General features: G+C 36.4%; 1 protein-coding gene across 1 annotated transcript in view; it reads right to left on the reverse strand.

Annotated features, from left to right (window-relative positions):
* LOC121376931 (WD repeat-containing protein 35-like) overlaps nucleotides 1-24,621 on the reverse strand; it is a 47,103-nt gene that overhangs the window by 11,893 nt on the left and 10,589 nt on the right. Inside the window, 19 exon segments of the mRNA XM_041504737.1 lie at nucleotides 1,073-1,205; nucleotides 1,746-1,889; nucleotides 3,423-3,626; nucleotides 4,629-4,759; nucleotides 5,409-5,418; nucleotides 5,586-5,617; nucleotides 5,620-5,676; nucleotides 6,201-6,269; nucleotides 9,378-9,519; nucleotides 10,585-10,694; nucleotides 12,117-12,170; nucleotides 14,626-14,698; nucleotides 15,993-16,189; nucleotides 16,464-16,556; nucleotides 17,994-18,086; nucleotides 18,780-18,905; nucleotides 21,237-21,382; nucleotides 22,487-22,652; nucleotides 23,418-23,498. Of these exon segments, the coding sequence (XP_041360671.1) occupies nucleotides 1,073-1,205; nucleotides 1,746-1,889; nucleotides 3,423-3,626; nucleotides 4,629-4,759; nucleotides 5,409-5,418; nucleotides 5,586-5,617; nucleotides 5,620-5,676; nucleotides 6,201-6,269; nucleotides 9,378-9,519; nucleotides 10,585-10,694; nucleotides 12,117-12,170; nucleotides 14,626-14,698; nucleotides 15,993-16,189; nucleotides 16,464-16,556; nucleotides 17,994-18,086; nucleotides 18,780-18,905; nucleotides 21,237-21,382; nucleotides 22,487-22,652; nucleotides 23,418-23,498 (2,061 nt within the window).

A 24,621-nucleotide genomic window follows, 5' to 3' on the forward strand; every position in this document is an offset into this window, starting at 1 on the left:
TATTAATATATAATACTAAATGAGTTTGCCTGTCATACTATTGTTTATGAAATGAGTTGACAGTTTTGCTATCTTAAGATCGAAAGTGAATCAGATACCAACACTGTTCGCTGGCCTGTCATACCATTTTTATGAAATGAGTGAACAGTTTGGGTATCGTACGATCGAAAGTGAGTCAGATACCAACACTGTTCACAAGTTTCATAAAAATGGTATGACAGGCAAGCTAGTTTGGTACATGTGTATTTTATTTATTACAAACCAACTGCAAATAAGCCACAATGCTGAAGTAAGCAGATGTTGAGACATACTACTCGTTATTTTTCTCGTTATTTTTCTATGAATTGGGTCAGCAAGTGATCTACATGTATGTCACACCAAAATTACTCCAGTTAGATATTAAGTGATTGCTATGACATTAGCAATATCTTACACTGGTGTGTAATAAAACAGGATCTCCATCATGACTCATATTGAGATGTCTGAAAACAGTTCAGGAGAGTTCATACTGTTTGAGTATGGTAGTGCGGATTATGGAGGTGTAATAATATAATATAATCGATACAGTATCATATCGCGATATACGAGGTCCACGATATAACATATCGCGATATATCAATGTCTTAAACAATATTAAAGTTGCTGATCTTAATACCACAGGTACATTCTATTTCAAACAAATAAAAAAAAGTAAGAATATAAACACATAACAAAAACCCACCCAAACTAAGACCCCACACAACAAACCAAATGCATCTGTAAACAAGAAAAATTATTTTAACATCCAAGCATGCATGGAAGATTGCAGTATTTCTTTTTGGGGTATGGTACTATAAAATTGAATATGTACAATGCGTGTGGTTGAATGCGACCAGTCGATATGGGGTATGGAGGGGGCCTCCCCCAGAAAGAAAATTGGTCAGGTTTAGAGTTAGGGTTAGGGTTAAGAGAATCATACCATAATGATAAAGAGTCATTAATTTTATCAAAAGGCCAGGGTTGGTGTGTATAACAGTATCCACATAGTCTACACTATTATGTCTATGTAACTGATAACAAAGTGAGAACATACCGGTAACAGTTTGTGGTTTTCAGGCAGAGCATTCACCAGCTTCTCGAGACCAGCGTACTCCTCTAGCATATAGTAACACTCGGCCAGCCGCTCCTGGTTCCGACCCTGGATGTAGTATGTCAGAGCTTGCTGCCTGAAAAAGTCAATACCATAACAACTGCTATACAGCTTTCAGTACCATCACAACTATTAGTTATTCCTCTAACATGTAGTAACACTTAGCTAGATATTTCTGATTCCGACCCTGGATGTAGTACATCAGTGCTTGCTGCCCGAAACACGTCAATACCAAAACAACTGTCAATACCATCACACGTCAATGCCATCACAACTGCCATTATCATCACAACTGTCATTATCATCACAACATTCAATACCATCACAACTCTCAATACCATCGCAACAGTTAATACCATCACAACTATTAGTTACTCCTCTAACATGTATACAATAACACTCCGCCAGGTGCTCCTGGTGTAGTACGTTAGAGCTTGTTGCTTAGAATGGTCAATACCATCACAACAGTCAACACAATTTTTTTTTTTTTAATTTTGTTATCATGAGATAATCTTTACCTTTCAAAACTTAAATCAATAAATAATTTGGGACATTATTCAACTTTGAGACAGCCCCTTTAACAAGTGATTTTAAATGATTTGATAAATATGTGTACCACTTCTGTCGATCAGCGTAATAGTCCCCGATGGCGTTCCACGCCTCCTCCAGCTGTAGGTCATCGCCGCCCGCACCAGTCTTCAGAAGCTGAACCACCCGGAACCAGTCGCCCAGCTTCTTACGCAGATTCACAGCCAAGTCCCTGTGTGAAAACAAAACATGGATGAGAATGACGAAACGTACGAGAATGACAAAAATATGTACTAGAATGACGAAACACACACATTCAAATACTAAAAGCCAAGTCTCTGGTGTGAAAACAAAACATGAACGAGAATGATGAAACATGAACGAGAATGACGAAACATGTACGAGAATAACAAAACATGTACGAGAATAACAAAACATGAATCAGAGTGATAAAACATGAACGAGAATGACTAAACATGGACGAGAATAACAAAACATGAATCAGAGTGATAAAACATAAACGAGAATGACTAAACATGTACGAGAATAACAAAACATGAATCAGTGATAAAACATGAACGAGAATGACTAAACATGGACGAGAATAACGAAACATGAACGAGAATAATGAAATATGAACGAGAATGACAAAACATGTACGAGAGAATGACTAAACATGTACGAGAATAACGAAACATGTACGAGAATAATGAAATATGAACGAGAATGACAAAACATGTACGAGAGAATGACTAAACACGTACGAGAGCATGACTAAACATGTACGAGAATAACAAAACATGTATAAGAATGACAAAACATGTATTAGAATTACCAAACATGAACGAGAATGATGAAACATATTTAAGAATGGCGAAACATGAACGAGAGATAAAACATGAACGAGAATGACCAAACATGTACGAGAATGACAAAACATGAACGAGTGATAAAACATGAACGAGAATGACAAAACATGTACGAGAATGACAAAACATGAACGAGAGTGATAAAACACGAACGAGAATGACGAAACAGGTATGAGAATGACGAAACACACACATTCAAATATTTTAAGCCAAGTTACTGGTGAGAAAACAAAACATGGACGAAAGTGACAAAACATGTACGAGAATGACGAAACATGTACGAGAATGACGAAACACATGTTCAAATGCTTAAAGATGCTGTCTAAGAGTATATTTTATTTATTACTTAACCATTGTAAAACAGAACATCAATATTAAGTTTCTTACTATCACATGCCATTCTTTGATACTGTTTGGTTATACTCACTAATTAAAAAAAAAATTATTTAATTTAAAACATAGAGACAGGCTGCTATTTGAATAAAGGGCCCAAACTTAACAACGGCACCGATGGCAATTGCAATAGTTACAGTACGAATTGTCGTCAGTCAGGAGCTTGACCGGTGGCAATTGCAATAGTTACAGTACGAATTGTCGTCAGTCAGAAGCTTTTTGACAGTGGATAAAAATTATTTCCGTCAGATAAATGGACTATTTTGGGTTTTCATATCCGGGCCCGTACTTATAAAACTTGAAGTCTAAGACTTTATTAAAGTCTAGACTTTCAGGTTCATAAGCACTCGCAGCAAACAGTCCCTTTAATAATGCAGTTGTTTGTATTTTGCATTGAAGATCTGCATGGTTCTTAACCTATGTCCAATGCTATATATTAAATATATAAATATGTTAAGTGTAAGGATAAATAAAACATTTTTTCTTCCCTTCCATCTCTTTACCTTCTGTCCATATCGAGGTACATGCGTTCTGCCTCTTCGAACCTCTTGAAGTAGGCTGCGATCTCGGCCTGTTTCATCGTCTCACTCTGCAGGTTTCCGAGCCGCTTAACAAACTCGATACTCTGGTAGTCCTGACACTTGACAAATGCTGTCTCGGCCACTTTCAGATTGAGCTGCTCCAGAGCAGACTCCGCAAGCAGACGCCTGAAAAATATCAGGGTTTGTTTTCAACAAAAAAACTATTTAAAATAATAATAAATAAAATAATAATAATAAATTTAAAAACATCTACATAATTAAATATTCTGCCTACATAAACAGGACTGATGTAAAAACAAGCAGATGCCTGAAAAATATCACAGTTCGTTTTCAACAGAATCAAAAAAAAATTATAATAATAATAATAATAACGATAAAAAAAAAAATCTACATAATTAAATATTGTGCCTACATAAACAGGACTGATGTAAAAACCAGCAAAATGAAATGAAATGAAATAAAATTTAAATTTGCTATGTAAAATTACTGAAGAATACAATTCTATTTTTAAAGAAAATCAAGTTATTGAAAATAATGTTGAAACCTACAACCCAAAATCTGCTTAGAGGTCCATTTATCTCTGTTGAGAACATCTGTATGTACATCATTTTGAAACCGAAAATGTTTACTGTCCATGATCAGGTTTCTCATTTAATTGTCTTGCATACATATAGATGAAGCTGGAAATTGAGATACAAGTGTTAATTGTTCAGAGGCACTGACCTCACTTTAAATCTGTTTTGACATTTAGTTTTTATTTCTTCATAACTATAAATCCTAAATCAATAAAACTTGTTGATAACTGCACCCGTGTAGGCCCTATGTTAATCTTCCATGTTTGTAAAAATGTTGATAACATTTTTAGTGTTTTAAAAATATTAGTATTGCTACATAATTCTGCTACGTGGCTAACTAAAAGCAAAACTTTTAAAACTTTTAACGTGGAGTCAGCCCTTTATTATCATTTTTAAAAATGCTTGATGTCTAGTTAACCTTTTGAAAATTGGCCATAAAAAACATTGTATTTTATGCTTTCTTTACAATATCCATGTGGTTTTCACACGTGTTTTCCAAAACTCAGTCTTCATTAACAAGCGAAGAAAGTTTTATTTGTTTTTCTATTTGTCACGATAATAGACCTAGTAACATCTACATGACAAGACCTACCACAGCCTGGGGTGGGGATTGTCTTCAATGAACTGCTGTGCGTCCGCGATGCCGACTTTGTCCAACAGGTCCCGGGTGTCACGTAAAGACTGCACAAGAAAAGAAATGTTAGTTTAATGACACTTTTTCAACTACCCGGTACCGTATTTCACCAGGAATAAGCCCATGTTTGGGAATAAACCCACTGATATTTTTCACACATTTAAAGAATTGAGCCAAATTAGTGAATAAGCCGAATAACTTTTATAATGAAGGTTTTTAATAATAAAATATCGATCTGAGACTGTTGTCATAACCAACTCTCATTAATATGACGTCATATATTACCAATGATGTCACACTCCCCTTGTTATGTGCAGTCATGTGATAGCATATGAAACAGAAAGAAATGTTTTATTTAACGACGCACTAAACACATTTTATTTACGGTTATATGGCATCAGACATATGGTTATGCACCACCGAGATATTGAGAGGAAACCCACTGTCGCCACTTCATGGGCTACTCTTTTCGATTAGCAGCAAGGGATCTTTTACATGCACCATCCCAGAGATGGGGTAGTACATACCACGGCCTTTGATATACCAGTCATGGTGCACTGGCTGGAACAAGAAATAGCCCAATGGACCCACCGACGCATTGATCCCACATCGACATCGCATATGAAATAGAAATATCTTTCACATCTTTCTTTCATGGAATAGCTCTGTCCTATATACTAAGGGATGACATCTAGAAAAGTAAAGTTATTTGATATCTTTCTTTCGTGGTAGTATAGCAGGATTAGCTCTGTCATCTATATCCACTCTGAGGATAAGACAAATAAGTATCTTTCACATCTTTCTTTGCATGGTATAACAGACAGTGTATATTGATTGATCTCTATTCTAAACCAGGGTTCACCTTTATTTCCATCTATCTCTCTGTGATGTATACTCAGGTGACAGATTTTCAACAGATCTTTCATAATCTCATCCAGCAGAACGGAATGTCGTGATCTAGCAGGATCGTTAAATATTTCCAAATGTAACCACTGCTGAGAATAGGCTCCAGATGTGGATATCAGAGATATAAACATGATCGTAGGACATTAAAGTAACTGATTTAACAAACTGCAGTTAATAATGGACAGTAAAAGGAACAGGAAAGAAAAGAAGAATATTTTAAACTATGAGAGCAATTTGATGTCTAAAATATGATTAGTGTTTGATACAAGACAGAGTGACAGTGAGAGACAGTGAGAGAGATGGACAGGACAGTTGACAGACACACACACAGAGGAGAGAGAGAGAGGAGAGCAGAGAGAGGAGAGAGGAGAGATTTCCATCTCTGAGAGAGAGAGACGGATGAGAGAGAGAGAGAGAGAGAGAGAGAGAGAGAGAGAGAGAGAGAGGGAGAGAGAGAGATTAGAGAGAGATACTTAGAGAGACAGAGAAGAGAGATTTTTATTTGGCGCTATTCAGTGTAGATTCGATGGTTTCACATTTATTACTTTTATTAAGATTAGTCTAACTCTTGTAAGTTAACTCTAATTGTCCTAATTAAAGGCTACGAAAACAAAATCTACAAACCTCTGGATCGAGATTTCGGAAGATGTACATTCTTGTTTTTTCCATCATCGAGAACAGTTCCGGGTTGTCCTGTAAAGGAATAACATCACAGCAATGTATAATAAAAACAACAGACGTCCAGGATTTAAAATGTTGTTCAAAAATAGGAATTGAGTTTCAGGTTGGTATACACTGTACTTGTTCAATGAAACTTTCTTCTGGGGGTTTTTCTCTTCTATTTCAGCAAAGGTAAATAAATTCTAGTTGAACATTTTCAAACGTATACTAACAAATTCTCAAATTCTCAAACATAATGTGCCGAATTTACGAAGCCGGTTTTTCTTAAACGCAGGTGTTTAAGCATTGTAAATACATGTACAGTGAAACCCCTCTAAACCAGACACCCTCGGGACCAAGTAAAATGTCCGGTTTTAAGAGGTATTTGGTTTTGAGAGGTTAAGTTAGGTACTGATTTTTAAAAACGGACCATGAAAATGTCCGGTTATGGGGGAATTCCGGGTTACAGAGGGTCCGGTTTTGAGAGATTTTACTGTAGTTACACATGTTACACATGTGTAAGAATGTGTTACACATGTGTAAGAATGTGTTACACATGTGTAAGACATAAACAGACTTTGTAAATTTGGCCCATTATATTATTCAGACCAGAGCATTTGAAGTCATTTTAAATCTGGGCTGTCAACAGAACTGCAAAGCAACAAAAAACTAAAACAAAAGGAAACAAGACATGTTTTATTCAATGAAAGTTGCAAGACCTTTTTAATTATGGTTATATGGCATCAGACATATGGTTACGGACCACAGAGATAATGAGAGAGGAAACCCGCTGCTGCCACTTCATGGACTACTCTTTTCAATTAGCAGCAAGGGATCTTCTATATGCACTGACTGAGATGAGAAATACCCCGATGGGCCAACCAACAGGGATCGATTCCAGACTGACCATACATCAGGTGAGCACTATATCACTAGACTAAAGTTAAAGTTTGCTTTGTTTAACCACACCACTAGAGCACATTAATTTATTAATTAAGGCATTTGGCCTGGTATGCAAAGTCAACGATATATAATGCACATTATTGCTTAATATCAACAAGTGTAATCGTATAGTTAATTAATAAAATGGTTAAATGTGACGCCTATTATATATAACGGGCGCAGCCATTTTGTACCATCCCAGTGAATACGCCCTCTGGCGAGCTGGTGGTTACGTAATACCTAATGTGTCACGTCAGGAATTAGTCTTCGAACTGAAGAAACAAAACATACCTGATTTTTGCGAATGCATCGCAATGTTCTGTAATAATAGCTATCCCAGTAAGTCAGCAACAATTTAATTATATATTATTTTTCAATACAAAATAAACCACCATTGTCAAAGTGTTGAAATAACTATATTATGTTTGGTATATAAATTAATCCATGTACTGAAATAATAATCGGAGTGTTTTCTTGGTTAATTGGTCTTTTCTTTCCGTGGCCTGTACCTGTGGTTCCTGATTGACAGGTGTATATTTAGACGGTCCCCAGACACTGTGTCTAGACACACTAAAAAGACGTGCCTCTTTTATTAAGATCACAGGGTATTGTGTGGTAACCGTACGGATACCTCTTCAGTCGTAATGGGCATTATCAGCCGCCCTGCTTTATTACTGTAAGTAATTCTGTAAAACCCTTGATTAAGTAGACTTTCCCATCTAAAATCACAAAACTGACCAATTATGTCGTCCCAAAGAAAAGAAAAGTATCACTTGGGTATCGTGAGTGGTCGTTTTTGCTCGAACGTACCCTACCAATATGCCTAATAATATGCATTTTTTTCTTTGGATTTTTAAAAAAAGAAAAATACTATAACTCCATTTTGTTCTATTGATGAAAATTGAAATATATTTAGTTAAATAGTTTATTATACTATCAAGTCATTTATCTTGTTTTACAAGTCAGGTTGTTGAAAGCGAAGTGCCTTGTTGTAAATTAGAGCGTTTGTTTACACTGTGCATAGAGAAAATGGACGGAGCTGACGTCACTTCGCCCCAAGTTATACCACCGGTCGTCACAAAAATGAAACAAAATGGCTGCCCCCAGTTAGCAGGAATAATAATGTTTTTTTATTAACTCTAAAATTACGCGTTTTTCATTTGTTAAAGTGTCAGTATATGTTGGTGGTCCAGGTATGCATCTTTCCAACACATAAGGCTCTTGTTTGAGTTGACCCTACCTTTAATCATCGGTTATTGGAAGGAAATGTTTGATTTAACAATGCACTCAACACATTTTATTTATGGATATATGGCGTCGGACATATGGTTAAGGACCACACAGATATTAAAAGAGGAAACCCGTTGTTGCCACTCCATAGGCTACTCTTTTTGATTAGCAGCAAGGGATCTTTTATATGCTCCATCCCACAGACAGGCTAGCACATACCATGGCCTTTGATATACGTCGTGGTGCACTGGCTGGAACAACAAATAGCTCAGCGGGCCCATCGATCCTAAACCGACCATGTTGGGCCATGTTCTGCTCCTACCACTGGACAATGCCCTCCCCTCCCACAACATGAAACTGATAACAGTGTGTTCAGAGTTCAGACTTACGTCGGCCCATTGCATGTCCCACACGTCCTTCCGCTCAAACTATGTCCCTCCCCCATCTCACCGAAAACCCTCAACAACATGAAACTGATAACAGTGTGTTCAGAGTTCAAACTTACGTCGGCCCATTGCATGTCCCACACGTCCTTCCTCTCAAACTATGTCCCTCCCCCATCTCACCGAAAACCCTCAACAACATGAAACTGATAACAGTGTGTTCAGAGTTCAGACTTACGTCAGCCCATTGCATGTCCCACACGTCCTTCCTCTCAAACTATGTCCCTCCCCCATCTCACCGAAAACCCTCAACAACATGAAACTGATAACAGTGTGTTCAGAGTTCAGACTTACGTCAGCCCATTGCATGTCCCACACGTCCTTCTGCTCAAACTATGCCCCTCTCCCATCTCACCAAAAAAACCCAACAACATGAAACTGATAACAGTGTGTTCAGAGTTCAGACTTACGTCAGCCCATTGCATGTCCCACACGTCCTTCCTCTCAAACTATGCCCCTCCCCCATCTCACCGAAAACCCTCAACAACATGAAACTGATAACAGTGTGTTCAGAGTTCAGACTTACGTCGGCCCATTGCATGTCCCACACGTCCTTCCGCTCAAACTTGAGCTGCTCACCGATCACCTCCTTCCCGTTCTTATCTGCGACACGTGTGTTCAGGTCAAAGAAGTTCAACACACCCGACGTGTCAATGATAGCAAGTCGACTGGAAAAAAAAAAAACAGAAAAAAGTGACTTTTTAAATATACACAAATCAACAGATTAATTGCACTAGAAATTAATTTTAATTAAATCATTCTCGTTATTGTAACTATAGACTGTGCAATAACCATATCAAAATGGGTGAGGGGTGGTAGCATTTATATCTGCGGTATATGACGATTGATATGCTGCCCTGCAGGAGTTTTAGCCACATATGTTAGTATTGCTGTCTATGGGATTTGATTGGGTGGTATACACCCTATAGACATCACAGCACATTTTGGGTCATCCCGTGACAACATAAAGAAAGGTTATCACAGCTATGTACAATGAAAACAACAGACATCTAGGATTTAAAAATGTTCTTCAGAAAAATATTAAATGAGCTTCAGACTGGTTTATACTTGTTCAAGTCTTTAAACAAATTTACTTTTGTTTCGACCATTTGTTTCTTGCTCCAATTTTTTTTTTTTTAAAGAGTACAGTATAATATACAGTAGAGTACACTTACAACAAACGTGCTTAGAATGAACTACTGCCTAAAACGAACTGATCGTAAAGTCCTGTTTTATCTCCCTATACATTAAAGGGACATTCCTGAGTTTGCTGCTATTTTAAGATGTTATCAACTAACAGAGACTTTTTAACAACTATAATTACATATCAAATATAATTTCTGCATAAAATATTAGTGGCTCTATATTAAAAGTGTTTCTGATCATTCTAATATTTGTACTAAGTTAAATTTCATTTTATTTCCTAAAAAAAAAAAAATAAATTCGTACGTACAAAATTATTTGAAGGCAAAATCTACTTTGGGCTTCTTACAAATATTATGATGACCAGAACCACATTAAATATATAGACACTGATATTCTAAACAAGAAAATATATTTAATATGTAAGTTTAATCGTAGACATATTTTATTAGTCAGAAATATCTTACAATGCAGCAAACTCAGGAATGTCCCTTTAATAACAAACTTATGCAAATGTGTACAACTATAACTACTGCTATAACGAACTAACTGCCGGTTCGTTATAAGAGTATGCTACTGTATAATCTTACCTCGACGTACAGTTGAGTGAGAGTTGGTGAGGTCGACAGGTTAAGTTGTACTTGTGAGTCAGGGCTACGATCGGCATTGAGTAGCGGTTCAATATGCCTGACTCACGACCCTGAAATACACCAGCAGTGTACCAGATTACGTCAGGGTTAACAATAAAATATGAATAATGTGCATGCAAAAGAAATTACCATGAAACCTGTCTAAACCAGTGTAACAGCCCAAAATACCCGGGGTTAAAGTGGACTAGCCTGTTTTATACCCCTAACCCTAACCCACATGTTTTATTACTAACCTGTATACAAAATAAATAAATAAATAATAATAATAAACGCTTTAAAAGAAAAGCAACTATTGCTTTCATAAAAATAAAATCTATCACAGATTAGTCATTTTAGAAGATATTTCGATATTCTCTAGCCCAAAATATATAAATTATGATGGAAAAAAACCTCTGGACATTGAAATACAGACTAGATAGGTATCAGTGTTCGAGATTAAAATTTTTGGGCAGTATCCCAGTTGGATACTAACATTTCAAAATCTGGTATCCCACCTGAGATTTTAGTATTATATGGTATCCCGGTGGCATACTGGGTTCTTGAAGTCTGGTATTCAAAATTAAATTCTGGTATCCCCGGGATATTAGGATACTGTTAATCTCGAACACTGGGTATATTCTGGGCTAGCCTGTTTTATACCCCAGGGTATATTCTGGGATAGTCCAGTTTATTCCCTGGGTATAGTTTGGTGGGGGGTATATTTTAAGCTATTACACCGGATCACATCAAGGACCTAACATTTATCCGATTTAGACAGGATCCAGTATTTAGAGGGTGAAGTTTTAGCATGTAAAACTTGGCTGGTTTTGACAGGATTCCGGTTTGTTCAGGGTCCGGTTTAGACAGGTTTGACTGTGCTAACATTTTGTCATGATGCAGTAGACATCAAATACAATATAATCCAGTCAATTCACATGAAAAATAAACCACCAAATGTAAAACAAATTCATTTTCGAAAACAGAAACATTACGTAGGTTGATGGTGCATTCACAAACTTTATTACAACATTTTGGGATTTAAAAAAGATACAAGATTGTACATCGACCACGCTTCAGGTGAGCACTTTACCATTGGGTTACATCCCACCCCCTATATGAACAAAGGAACAAATATTTAAATACACACTGCATGAAAATAAACATTAGTTATTAGGTCAATTCATTCGTCCATCTGTTATGCAATTTTTATTTTCCATAACCGATTTACCATTCGTGTATTATTTTCTTAATGAATCAATCCTAGAAACATGTACTTATTTTGAATTTAAGATTTAAGAACAATGGTTGTGTAAAACCAATATCGGTTAAGTAAATTTTCTTGGCATTGCCCCTTTTCAGATTTTGCAAATTTTAAATTTACAAAGACTTGCAAACAAGAATTTTATCTAAGGCAATTTTAAATTTACAAAGGCTTGTAAACGACTTTTACAACTACAAGAACTTTTGTTTGAGACAATTTTAAATTTACTCACCACCATAAGAACTTTGTCTGAAGCACATATGCAGCAAATTGAATCCTCAGAAGTCTGGAGAAATAAATTAAAACATATACAGAAGAAAGAAAACTCAATACACGTGATTTTAATCAATCGTAAATAAGTTAGAATAACTGTACATGATTTTAGCCAACTGTCGTAAAAGCAATATTCTCACATAAAGGTCTACTTAAAGTTTAGAATAAAATTATGAACTAGGTGTGAGCTTTACGGTTTAAATCTATTTTACTGTATTCTTTGTATTGCTAATAATGAGTGGAAAGTGTTGTTCCTACTTTTGCTTTCACATAAACACTGAAAAACTCTTACAAAATACCTCTGCTAAACTTTCCAAACTTTATCCGAAAACAAGGACACCGTATGTGTATGCATGTGACGTCATTTTAATGTTTTCAGTATGTACACTATATACAAATGAAACAAATTACATCACTAGTCAAGAGAAAATAATACAAATTAAATCACTATTCAAAAGAGTTCATTCTTGGTCATTTTTCCTTTTAGCTAAAAAGCAATTTTAATGCATGATTTTCAGTATTTAAAAAATTATAATAATTATTGGAAATGAAAATATAAGTAATGCCATCTTCTGATATTTGACTACAACTTAAAATTGTTTAAAATTACTTTATCATAAAGTTAACCTTTAACCAACTCATAAAAATTAACCAAACTGCCTTCCTTTTTTTTCTAGCTGCAGTTCAATATTTACTTGTTTTTAATAAATTACAGTTACTGTATCAAGTGACCAACCCACTACTAATATGGCAAGTCTACACATGTATTATATGCAGCGTAGAAATTACAGTTAATGTATCAAGTGACCAACCCACTACTAATACGGCAAGTCTACACATGTATTATGTGCAGCGTAGAAATTACAGTTACTGTATCAAGTGACCAACCCACTACTAATACGGCAAGTCTACACATGTATTATGTGCAGCGTAGAAATTACAGTTACTGTATCAAGTGACCAACCCACTACTAACACGGCAAGTCTACACATGTATTATGTGCAGCGTAGAAATTACAGTTACTGTATCAAGTGACCAACCCACTACTAATACGGCAAGTCTACACATGTATTATGTGCAGCGTAGAAATTACAGTTACTGTATCAAGTGACCAACCCAGTACTAATATGGCAAGTCTACACATGTATTATGTGCAGCGTAGAAATTACAGTTACTGTATCAAGTGACCAACCCACTACTAATACGGCAAGTCTACACATGTATTATGTGCAGCGTAGAAATTACAGTTACTGTATCAAGTGACCAACCCACTACTAATATGGCAAGTCTACACATGTATTATGTGCAGCGTAGAAACAAAAATGAAACTACCAACATTGACATTTAGTGGGAAGGAATAACTTTTAAAAGAAAAAAACCCTGTATTTTAAAACAATTTATCTTGAAACACAAACGTATCAAATGTTAGTGAAATGTTTTTTTGTAAGAATCAAAATACAACATTCTAAAGAGTTAAAAAATAACAACACATAAATCTCAAACACAGAACAACATAAAAATAACATAAAAACGACACACAGAATAAAAAGAACATATCTGATACACAAAAACAAATTACAGTCATTATGATTTTTTTTTCAAATGACAAAATGTTTTCTAATGAGATTAACACTATTTGTGAATACCTTCAGGTTTGTTCTCCCATTCATGGCCTTAATCAAAAGATGATTAAAAATATCAGTATCTATTACATCAAATTAAAATCTATAACACATCTTTGCACTGACAAAAAAGTAAAAATTTGCTTTGTTTAACACCACCACTAGAGCACATTGATTAATGGGCTGTTGGATGTCGAACATTTGTTAAGAACCACAGATATTGAGGGAGGAAACCCGCTGTCACCATGTCATGGGCTATCTTTTCGATTAGCAGCAAGGGATCTTTTATCTGCACCATCCCACAGACAGGGTAGTACATACCACGACCTTTGATATACCAGTCGAGGTGCTCTGGTTGTAATGAGAAATAGCCCAATGGGCCCACCGATGAGGATCGATCTCACACCGATTGTGCATCGAGCAAGCGCTGTACCACTGGGCTACATCCCACCCTTTCTATTAAAAGCAAGATATCTTTTATATTCACTTTCGCCACAGACAGAACAGCACATACGATGACCTTTGATATACTGTAAATCAAGAAATGACAACGAGCCTAAAATATTAGCAAATTTCGCAAGGCCATACAAAACATTAATATTTCATGATACTAAATTTAAAGAGACCTACTTCAGATAAGGTTTTGTGCGATTGTTTTGTTGGTATTTAACTGAATACACAACTGTTACAATGGTTACATGTTATTGATGATAACAATAGTTAGTCAGCATGCATATCACTGCAATTTTCTACTAAATTTAATAGTCTGTAAGCTGCATAATGTCAACATATTTCAAAAGTATTCTTTAAGCTGATTCTACATTTCAAGGTATGAACTGTACGTACACTGAATGCTTTACTGAAGTCGATCTCCTCAGGTGGGGCAGTTCCTGACGGCATGTCGTCCACGTGAAACAAACTGAAATGAAACAACACTCACATATAGAAAGAAAGAAATCTTTTATTTAACAACGAACTCAACACATTTTATTTATGGTTATATGGCGTCAGACATATAGTTAAGGACCACACAGATATTGAGAGAGGAAACCCACTGTCGCCACTTCACGAGCTACTCTTTTCGATTAGTAGCAAGGCATCTTTTATATGCACCATCCTACAGCCAGGGTAGTACATACCACAGCCTTTGATATACCAGTCGTGGTGCACTGGCTGGAATGAGAAATAGCCCAATGGTCCCACCGGCGGGGATCAATCCCATACCGACCGTGCAGTAAGCGAGTGCTGTACCTCTGGGCTACATCCTGGCCCCTCACATATAGAAAATCTGCTATGTGGCTGACACAGGCTTCTGTGTTATCACCATTCAATAATCTGTCCTGGGTATGCAGTCTTTGGGTGTTTTTAAAGAGAAAACAGCTCTGATTCAGCTTTTCTCTTGCTCAACATTTCTAGACACAGGTATATTTTCTTGGGGGTTTTGAAAAAAAAAACCCACCTATCTATTATGTGACTATATAGATTAACTTTTAGATTTTTCTCTTTCATGGCGTGTTTTTAAAGAAAACAACTATCTTTGTGTACTGCTCTGATCCAATTTTTTCTTGGTGACCATTTCAAGACTGATCATTTGTTGGGGTTTTTTTTTAAAAGAGAAAACCTGTATATTATTATGTCGCTACATACCGCTCCAATTTTTCTCATGGCCATCATTTGAAGATTTGCCAGTTTCTTGGTGGTTTTAATAGAAAACCTACCTATGATATAAAATATGTACCACTCTGCTCCAACTTTTCTCTTGGTGACCATTTCAAGCCTGGTCAGTTTCTTGAGGTGTTTTTAAAGAGAAAACTCATCTTTGAAGTGACTATGTACTGCTCTGATTCAATTTTCTCTTGGTGACCATTTCAAGACTGGTCCTTTCTTTATAAAGAAAAAACCTGTATATCATGTCAATCCATACCACTCTGATTCAATTTTTCTCATGGCCATCATTTCTAAATTTGTCAGTTTCTTAGGATTTTTGAAAGAAAACCTACCTATGATATAAACTACATACCACTCTGCTCCAACTTTTCGGTGATAACCATTTCAAAACTGGTTATTTTTTTGGAGTGGGCTAAAGAGAAAACCTGTATTATCATGTCACTACATGCTGCTCTGATCCAATTTTTTTCATAGCCATCATTTCCAGATTTGCCAGTTTCTTGGGGGTTTTGAAAGAAAACTCATCTATGATATGAACTACATACCGCTCTGCTCCAACCTTTCTCTTGGTGACCATCTCTAGACTGGCGAGTTTCTTGGGGTTTTTGAACTGCCAGGTGTAGAAGACCTCCCTGGACGCAGCGATGATGTGGTTCTTCGTCATCGTCAGGAACACCGGCTCCATCTCGATGTACTTCGAGTCAAGCGGAGTCCCAATCGAGTTACACAACACAAGAACATACTGAAAAAAATATAACTAAAATAAATTCGAGACTTCTTTGTTTAGAGTTACAAATGTTACGTTTTGTTTAACAACACCACTACAGCGGGGCTAGCAGAACATTTTGCCAAATAGTCTGTTCTATTTTTCGGTTTGGCTCTAATAACACGATGATCAACAGGTCATAATATTTACATAGGTTTATTTTACGATCAGTTTACACACACTATACACAAAATACTAACGGTTCGTCAACGCTTTCAGAAAAAAATTCAACACACAATAAAACAAATACCTGTCCCACGCCTTCTTCAGCTTTAGTTGCTAAGCAACAATAGTCTCCGTATGTCGTAACCCCAATTAGATTCTTCACATACTTGACATATTTCTGAAACAATCCAAAACAAACGTGGTAACTAATAGCCTTAAAAACATGCGCTAAAATGTGCAACAGAGTTAGATTACAAATGAAATATTTACTAAAGATGTAATACAAAATTGTAAATTCTGCAATCACTGACTAGACATATCCACAAACCTCGGGCTGTCCCCATACATAATCCTACGGGGACCATAAAATTAGAACAATTTGTTTAATTACTGTGATGTCATTAATAAGCGGTAGCCCGTGATTTTTCCACTGCCTTATTTTTATAAATTGTCACCGTGTATAGAAGTACAAAGAATATTTTTATAAATTGTCACCGTGTATAGAAGTACAAAGAATATTTTTATAAATTGTCACCGTGTATAGAAGTACAAAGAATATTTTTATAAATTGTCACCGTGTATAGAAGTACAAAGAATATTTTTATAAATTGTCACCGTGTATAGAAGTACAAAGAATATTTTTATAAATTGTCACCGTGTATAGAAGTACAAAGAATATTTTTATAAATTGTCACCGTGTATAGAAGTACAAAGAATATTTTTATAAATTGTCACCGTGTATAGAAGTACAAAGAATATTTTTATAAATTGTCACCGTGTATAGAAGTACAAAGAATATTTTTATAAATTGTCACCGTGTATAGAAGTACAAAGAATATTTTTATAAATTGTCACCGTGTATAGAAGTACAAAGAATATTTTTATAAATTGTCACCGTGTATAGAAGTACAAAGAATATTTTTATAAATTGTCACCGTGTATAGAAGTACAAAGAATATTTTTATAAATTGTCACCGTGTATAGAAGTACAAAGAATATTTTTATAAATTGTCACCGTGTATAGAAGTACAAAGAATATTTTTATAAATTGTCACCGTGTATAGAAGTACAAAGAATATTTTTATAAATTGTCACCGTGTATAGAAGTACAAAGAATATTTTTATAAATTGTCACCGTGTATAGAAGTACAAAGAATATTTTTATAAATTGTCACCGTGTATAGAAGTACAAAGAATATTTTGCTTCCTGACCAAAATGATGACATTTTAGAATCTAATTTGCACATGTCCAAGTCCCAAACATTTTTATTATGCCCATGTCCATTCGAGGTTCGGGTATGTCCACCAAGGGTTAAGTTAGATCGATCCCATGAATGTAATACTGAGATACACCCAGTTCCTTTGATTCAGTAGCTAATGGAAGTCATTAGTGTTTTGTTTTTGTTCTTGTTGGGGGGGGGGGGGGGGGGGGGGGGGAGGTTGTGGGGGGAGTTTGGGGGCTTGAGGGTTTCTTTTTTTCTCATTCATTTTTGATTCAGCAGCTAATGGCAGTCATTAGTGTTTCGGTTTTGTTGTTGTTGGGGGGGGGGGGTTGGGTGGAGTTTGGGGGGGGGGGTTTGAGGGTGTCTTTTTTTTCTCATTAATATTTCAATACCTCGTTGTTCTTCGTGTCCCAGAAAATGACGCAGTGTTCTTGGCGGTCTGGCTTTGTAAAGGAATAAACCACCGTGTTTGAGCAGTATCCCCACTGTGAACAAAAAAACCAAAAACAAATGTATTATTATATAACATTTAGTGAAATATCTTAAAATATCAGTGAAATAAAACTGTTATCAGTCACTCAGTGATGATAACACATTTTAGAGTGAACATTTCATTATTTCATTCTAAAATGTGTTATCGTCACTGTAGAAAGTGTTATCTGCACTGTAAGAAAGCCGGAACTATTTTGCTGCTGGCATTTTTAAAATAAAGGTAAATTGCCAAAAGTTATATAATCTCATGAAGTTTGCAATCATATCACACTCATCGTGCAAGCGCAAATCGAAAGATATGATTGCAAACTTCACTCGATGAGATATAAATCATATTTGACAAAAAACATGAAATATTCTCTATATATTTCAATGTCATTTTAAATTTTGTAAACATTCAGAACAGATCACACACAAAAAGTTGAAAGCTACGTATATTTTATTTTATTAGTATCAAAAGAACACTGTAAATAACGTAACAGCAGTGTAACATCAATATAACTATCTGTCCATTTGGATATTTTAGCATCTTATAAGATCCCACTGAATTCATTAATTACATGCTCACTAAAACTTCCTGATTTCAACAACCAAAACACTTAGATGAGTACCCTACTGACTGAGCTAGATCGTGCTCCAGAACAACCATCATTATTGTTTCATGAAGAGAACACAGATGCACTGACCTTATAGTCGGGTCGTATGTTTGCGAAGTAGATGAAGGAGTCGACGGCCAATGCGATTCTAAGACTTCCACCTTCCCACGAACACGAGCACATCGATTTACCAGGAAGCTTCAGTGTCCGTAGGTGCTGGAGAAAAACAAGCATTCTGAGAGTAATGCTAATTAAAAGCAACACATGTCCTAGCTCTACCAGGCCCAACAAACTTTCATTTCTCCTATGTTCATAGGCCATAACTCTTGATAAAAACTAGCAAATCCTAATGAAAGTCAAACTTGGTTTGTAACTCTACACTCGTATGTTCAAAGGCCATAACTCTTGATAAAAACAGGCAAATCCTAATGAAAGTCAAACTTGGTTTGTAACTCTACACTCGTATGTTCAAAGGCCATAACGCTTGATAAAAACTGGCAAATCCTAATGAAAGTCAAACTTGATTTATAACTCTACATGATAAAGCTATATATACTACTCAAAAGAATTTAAGGGTGAGACGATATTTTCGACATTATTTTCTGAATGTCAATTATATTAGCTAGACCATAATGTCACGCATGGTATTGTTCCATTTTGACGAAAGTGGGTCTAAGCAACCCATAAATGAATTAAAATCCACTGTCATTGACACTGTCGACTAGTTCTAATGGCAAAAACATGCTTACATTTGCACGTAAATTAGGGCGAAAGTGAAAGGTCTGCTAAGTGCCCATAACTTGCTTTTTCACAAAGCGCTTCATTTGCACGCTTTGCATATGTATTCCATGTTCCCAATGCTGAATTTCCGTATAATTGGAGCTTGCGTTCGTGTACGGTGCACACTCCAAATTCGACAATGCTACGACGTCAGCTGACTATCGAAGATCGAGGAAGGGCTATTGCTTGGCTTCAGGATGGCAATACGCAAAGAAATGTTGCCTGAGACTTGGTGTCAGTCAGAGTGTCGTTGGCCGACTGTGGCAACGGTTCCAAGCAACGAATTCTGTTCGAAATCGTCCACGTTCGGGAAGACCCCGAAGCACTACAAATAGAGAGGACCGCTACATCACCAATATGGCTCTACGTCAACGCACAACCACTGCACGCCGATTACGTGACAATCTGCGGACTGCAACTGGAACTCGAGAGTCTGATCAAACCATACGCAATCGTCTGAGAGCCAATAATCTACGCTGCCGTCGCCAGGCTGTTCGACCACCACTCCTACCACGTCACAGAACGGCCAGACGTCACTGGTGCACGCTTCATCTGCGGTGGCAACGTGTTCAGTGGGGTCGAGTGATGTTCACTGATGAGTCCAGGTTTAGTCTCCAGTTCAACGACGGTCGGGTTCGTGTCTACAGATGTCCTGGGGAGCGCTTCGCTGACGTTAACATTAGACAACGTCAGCGGTTCGGTGGTGGCAGCGTCATGGTGTGGGGCGGCATCTCTATCCACCACAGGACCCCCCTCTATGTGGTGGATGGCAATCTGAATGGAATCCGCTATCTGAATGAGATTATCCGGCCGTTGGTTCTCCCAGGCCTTCAGCAGATTGGCAGCGGGGCAGTTCTGCAGGATGACAATGCCAGACCCCACCGCGCCAGGGTGGTAACGGACTTTCTCAGACAACAAGGTATCGCCAGGATGGATTGGCCAGCATATTCGCCTGACTTGGCCCCAATAGAGTACGCCTGGGACGAATTAGGCAGGAGAGTTCGGGATAACCATGCCCCTCCGGCCAACCTTCATGATCTGGGTCAACTTCTTATGGCAGAGTGGCAGGCCATTCCCCAAGAGTTCTTCAGACGTCTGATCAACAGCATGAGGCAACGATGTGTCGAGTGTATTCGCGCCAGGGGTGGATTCACACACTATTAAACGAATGTTCTAATGTGTAAAATCCATGTTTGACAACCTTCAACTTTGACAGCATGTCATGTGACTTTCTTGTATACAGTGACGTTTATTTGTGGGGTTTTTGTAAATATGGAACAATAAATTAAATTTTTGGTGTAGTTTACATCATCAATCTAATACACTCTGAAACTTATTTGGTTATAAATTTTTGACCCTTAAATTCTTTTGAGTAGTATACATAAAATTTCAACTCAATATCTTAAGGCATAGTGGGAAAACAGTTCTGAAAACTATGTGGGACAGCTGGACAGACGATTGGACTGGTAGGCAACTAAAAAAAAAGGAAGATGATATAAAAGGAATATTTGTTCAATGACACCTCAGCTCGTATAAACTACAGGTATTTGGTGTTTAGAATATGGTTACAAATATTATTATAATGACAGTTATTAGAGTATGTCAAGTTAAAGAAAATGAATTTTATTTCATCATATTTTAAACTAGGACTATTTGGTGTCAAATAAATCTTATTTTTATTTTGTGATAACTTCTTTTTGCAAACACACAAAAGCTGAAATGAGATTGAAAAGTGAATAGTTGTAGCCCTATGAGACACGGGCGTACCTCTCCGAAAGGTGTGTAGAACTGGACATTGTTGGCTTCCTTCTCCTGCCCGATCGATGGCTGGGAGCCTGCAACTGCTAGAACAGAGCCGGAGTGGTTCCACGCGATGTCACACACCCGCATTCCCGTGTCGATCAACACCGGATCTGCAATAATGAAAACAGAAAATTACAGGTTAATGACAAAGATTATTGTCATTCTCCTGTTAGGGTAAGAATTATAGAATATTAAACGAGCTTCCATTTCTTATCATGTTTATGTCCAAAGTGAGATAATTTCCAGTTGTTACGAGCTTTAGTGAGTGCCAATAAACATTATTTCAGGAAGGATATAAACATAATATGAAATGGTAGCGAGTTTAATATCCTATTTATTACCCAAAATCTATCTTAATTTATATCACTCAACTTGTTTGGTTGACGTTCCTGTAAGATTGTAGTGCGCCAATCGATGACGTCATTGTGTGATGTCACGAAGTGTTACGTTCCACTTGGCATTCTAGTGGGATGTATCACTTTGATATGTACCAAGATATTTTTAACCATATATGTAATAATGGGGACATTTCCACCACTTTGGGTGTACTTTTTCTTTTATCCCGAATGACAGCATATGATGGGAGTCTTGTAGTGCATTTTGCGATAATTACTGGACATTAATCTTGCACAGTAAATCAAACAATTAATTTATGTGGCTATCTGTAATGGCAGTGTGTCGGTAGCAAATCAGCAAAATGTCTGTTACCTATTATCAAGCAACATAATCCACCATTTAAGGTTTAAGCTGGATTTCAAAAATTAATAGTAATTTGGGAAATTTGATCAGTTAATCTGTAGCCACATTCAAGTAAACTTTAGCTAAACAAAAAAGTGTTTTCCCATAAAATTTTAAATCCAGTGGCCGGTTGTTCAAACATTAGTTAGCTTAATCAGTGATTAACAGAAATTTTAAATCCAGTGGCCGGTTGTTCAAACGTTAGTTAGCTTAATCAGTGATTAACAGAAATTTTAAATCCAGTGGCCGGTTGTTCAAACGTTAGTTAGCTTAATCAGTGATTAACAGAAATTTTCAAAACCAAAGACTAAATCAATACAAATAATAACTGAAGACATAATATTGAAACATGACTTGTGCATAATAATTAAAAGGAAAATACTAGACTAACCCAGAGTAAATTTAACTATGCTTTGAACAACTGGGCCCTGGGGCCTGAAACATTCTCCATACAGAATACTTGTAAATTCTCTTACTTTCATCCACTTCGTGTCTCATGATCTGACATCGTCCGTTGTCGAAGCACAGCGCCAGTGAGGGGCAGTTCGGCTCGACGTATCCGAACGTCCCATTGTACCACACCATGCCCGCAATGTGGATAGCACCACTCACGTTCGCTAGGCAGTATACCTGCAGCTTGGTCTGAAAATCAGATTATGAAAAAGAAATATCCATGTAAAAAAAACATATATTATAATGCAGGGATCGAAAAATCCACTATAGCCCTTGGTCTCGGCTAGTGAATTTCTGGTCTGGACTAGTGGAAATTATCAACTGTATCATTATAATACATATAGGATACTAGCCAAAGCTTCTCTGATGACTAGCGACTTTTTTACACATTTGTCAAACACTGTATGTCAATTAATTATTACTTTTCCATAAAATCGAAAATGAATGAGTGAATGAATGAATGAATGTTTAACGATACCCCAGTACAAAAAACAAAAAAATACACTGGCTGTTGGGAATCAGACTAAGGTAAATATGTAAATGATATGATAATCATTGTGCGATTTTGAGGAGATTTCGGGAGCCTGAGGTTCGCAAAAATCATATAGGACTCTCTAGCTTGGCCAGCATACAAGCCTGCATAGCTCGTAAAACATTATATGTACAAATTACACCGATTCTTTGAAATGACACAGTTAACATATATCTCAAAATCATAGGAAACCACAGTCTTGAATAACAATCTTTTCCATGGTTTCATGCAAAACATTTAGTGTATCTTCTGTTCTACTGGAGACACACGGCAGGGCTTGCTGGGTTGGTGGAGGGCTCTCAAGATTTGCAAAAAGAGAATCCTTATGACACTTAAATGTTTTAAACCAAAATCATACACTGATAATTAACACCATAAGGCTGTGCTAGCAACAATCATAATGCTGGGGATGTTCGACTTACAATAAAGTTGCCAGTGTTGTCGAAGATGTGAACTTCGCCATTAACCATTCCAAACAGAATCTTCTTACCATCCGGTGACCACTGAAACAAGATAATAAATTTTAAATTCAGTGAACTTAATTTAATGCCTTTAAAATTGTAATAATAATACGTTTAAGCTATTGTAAGAACCAGTGGAACCAGAAACACAATGGAATTGTAAAAAGTGATACTGTAAACCAAAACAAAAATGTAACATTAAAAGGTTAATTTTATAATGAAATTATTAACTATGATTTATACGGATTAAATTTATTTTACTGTACATATTGTATTTCCAATCTTGAAAAAAAATTTTTACTCCTATTTTTGCTTTCACGAAAACCCTGTGTTTCAAATTTTATTTGAAGACAGTGATGACATCATTATTGATTATTGATGTCATTCTTGATCGTTTTCAGGTAGTACACTGCAGCTGGTGAAAATCATACAAAATATGTCACTATTCAAGGGAGTTAACTCACGTTTTTTCTTTAGCCAAAAAGCAATTTTAATGCAGGAATTTCAATAATTTTAAATTTATTAAATTAAAATGGCTTTTATTTGAAATAAAAACATATATTATAATGTCATTTCCTGACACCCTCAGCAAAACAATTTTTTGGTCTGTTTTAACTTTCTTGTAAAGTTAACCTTTAATATTGTAATAACTGACAGAGGTTTACATATCTTTTAAAAGTACAATTTTTTTTTTTTTAAAGTTTTATTTAACGACAACTGAACACATTTTATTTACGGTTATATGACGTCAAACATATGGTGAAGGACCACAGAGATAATGAGAGAGGAAACCCGCTGTCGCCACTTCATGGGCTACTCTTTTTCGATTAGTAGCAAGGGATCTTTTATATGCACCATCCCACAGACAGGGTAGTACACACCACGACATTTGATATACCAGTCATGGTGCAATGGCTGGAACGAGAAATAGCCCAATGGGTCCACCAATGGGGATCGATCCTAAACCGACCATGCATCAAGCGAGCGATGTACCACTGGGCTACATCCCGCCCTACCTGCATATGCATGGTGAAAATCATACAAAATATGTCACTATTCAAGGGAGTTAACTAAAAAAATTCTTTAGCCAAAAAGCAATTTTAATGCAGGAATTTCAGTAAGTTAACCTTCAATATTGTAATAACTGACAGACGTTTACATATCT

Source organism: Gigantopelta aegis, chromosome 7 (genome assembly GCF_016097555.1).
Source record: "Gigantopelta aegis isolate Gae_Host chromosome 7, Gae_host_genome, whole genome shotgun sequence".
NCBI lineage: Eukaryota > Metazoa > Mollusca > Gastropoda > Neomphalida > Peltospiridae > Gigantopelta > Gigantopelta aegis.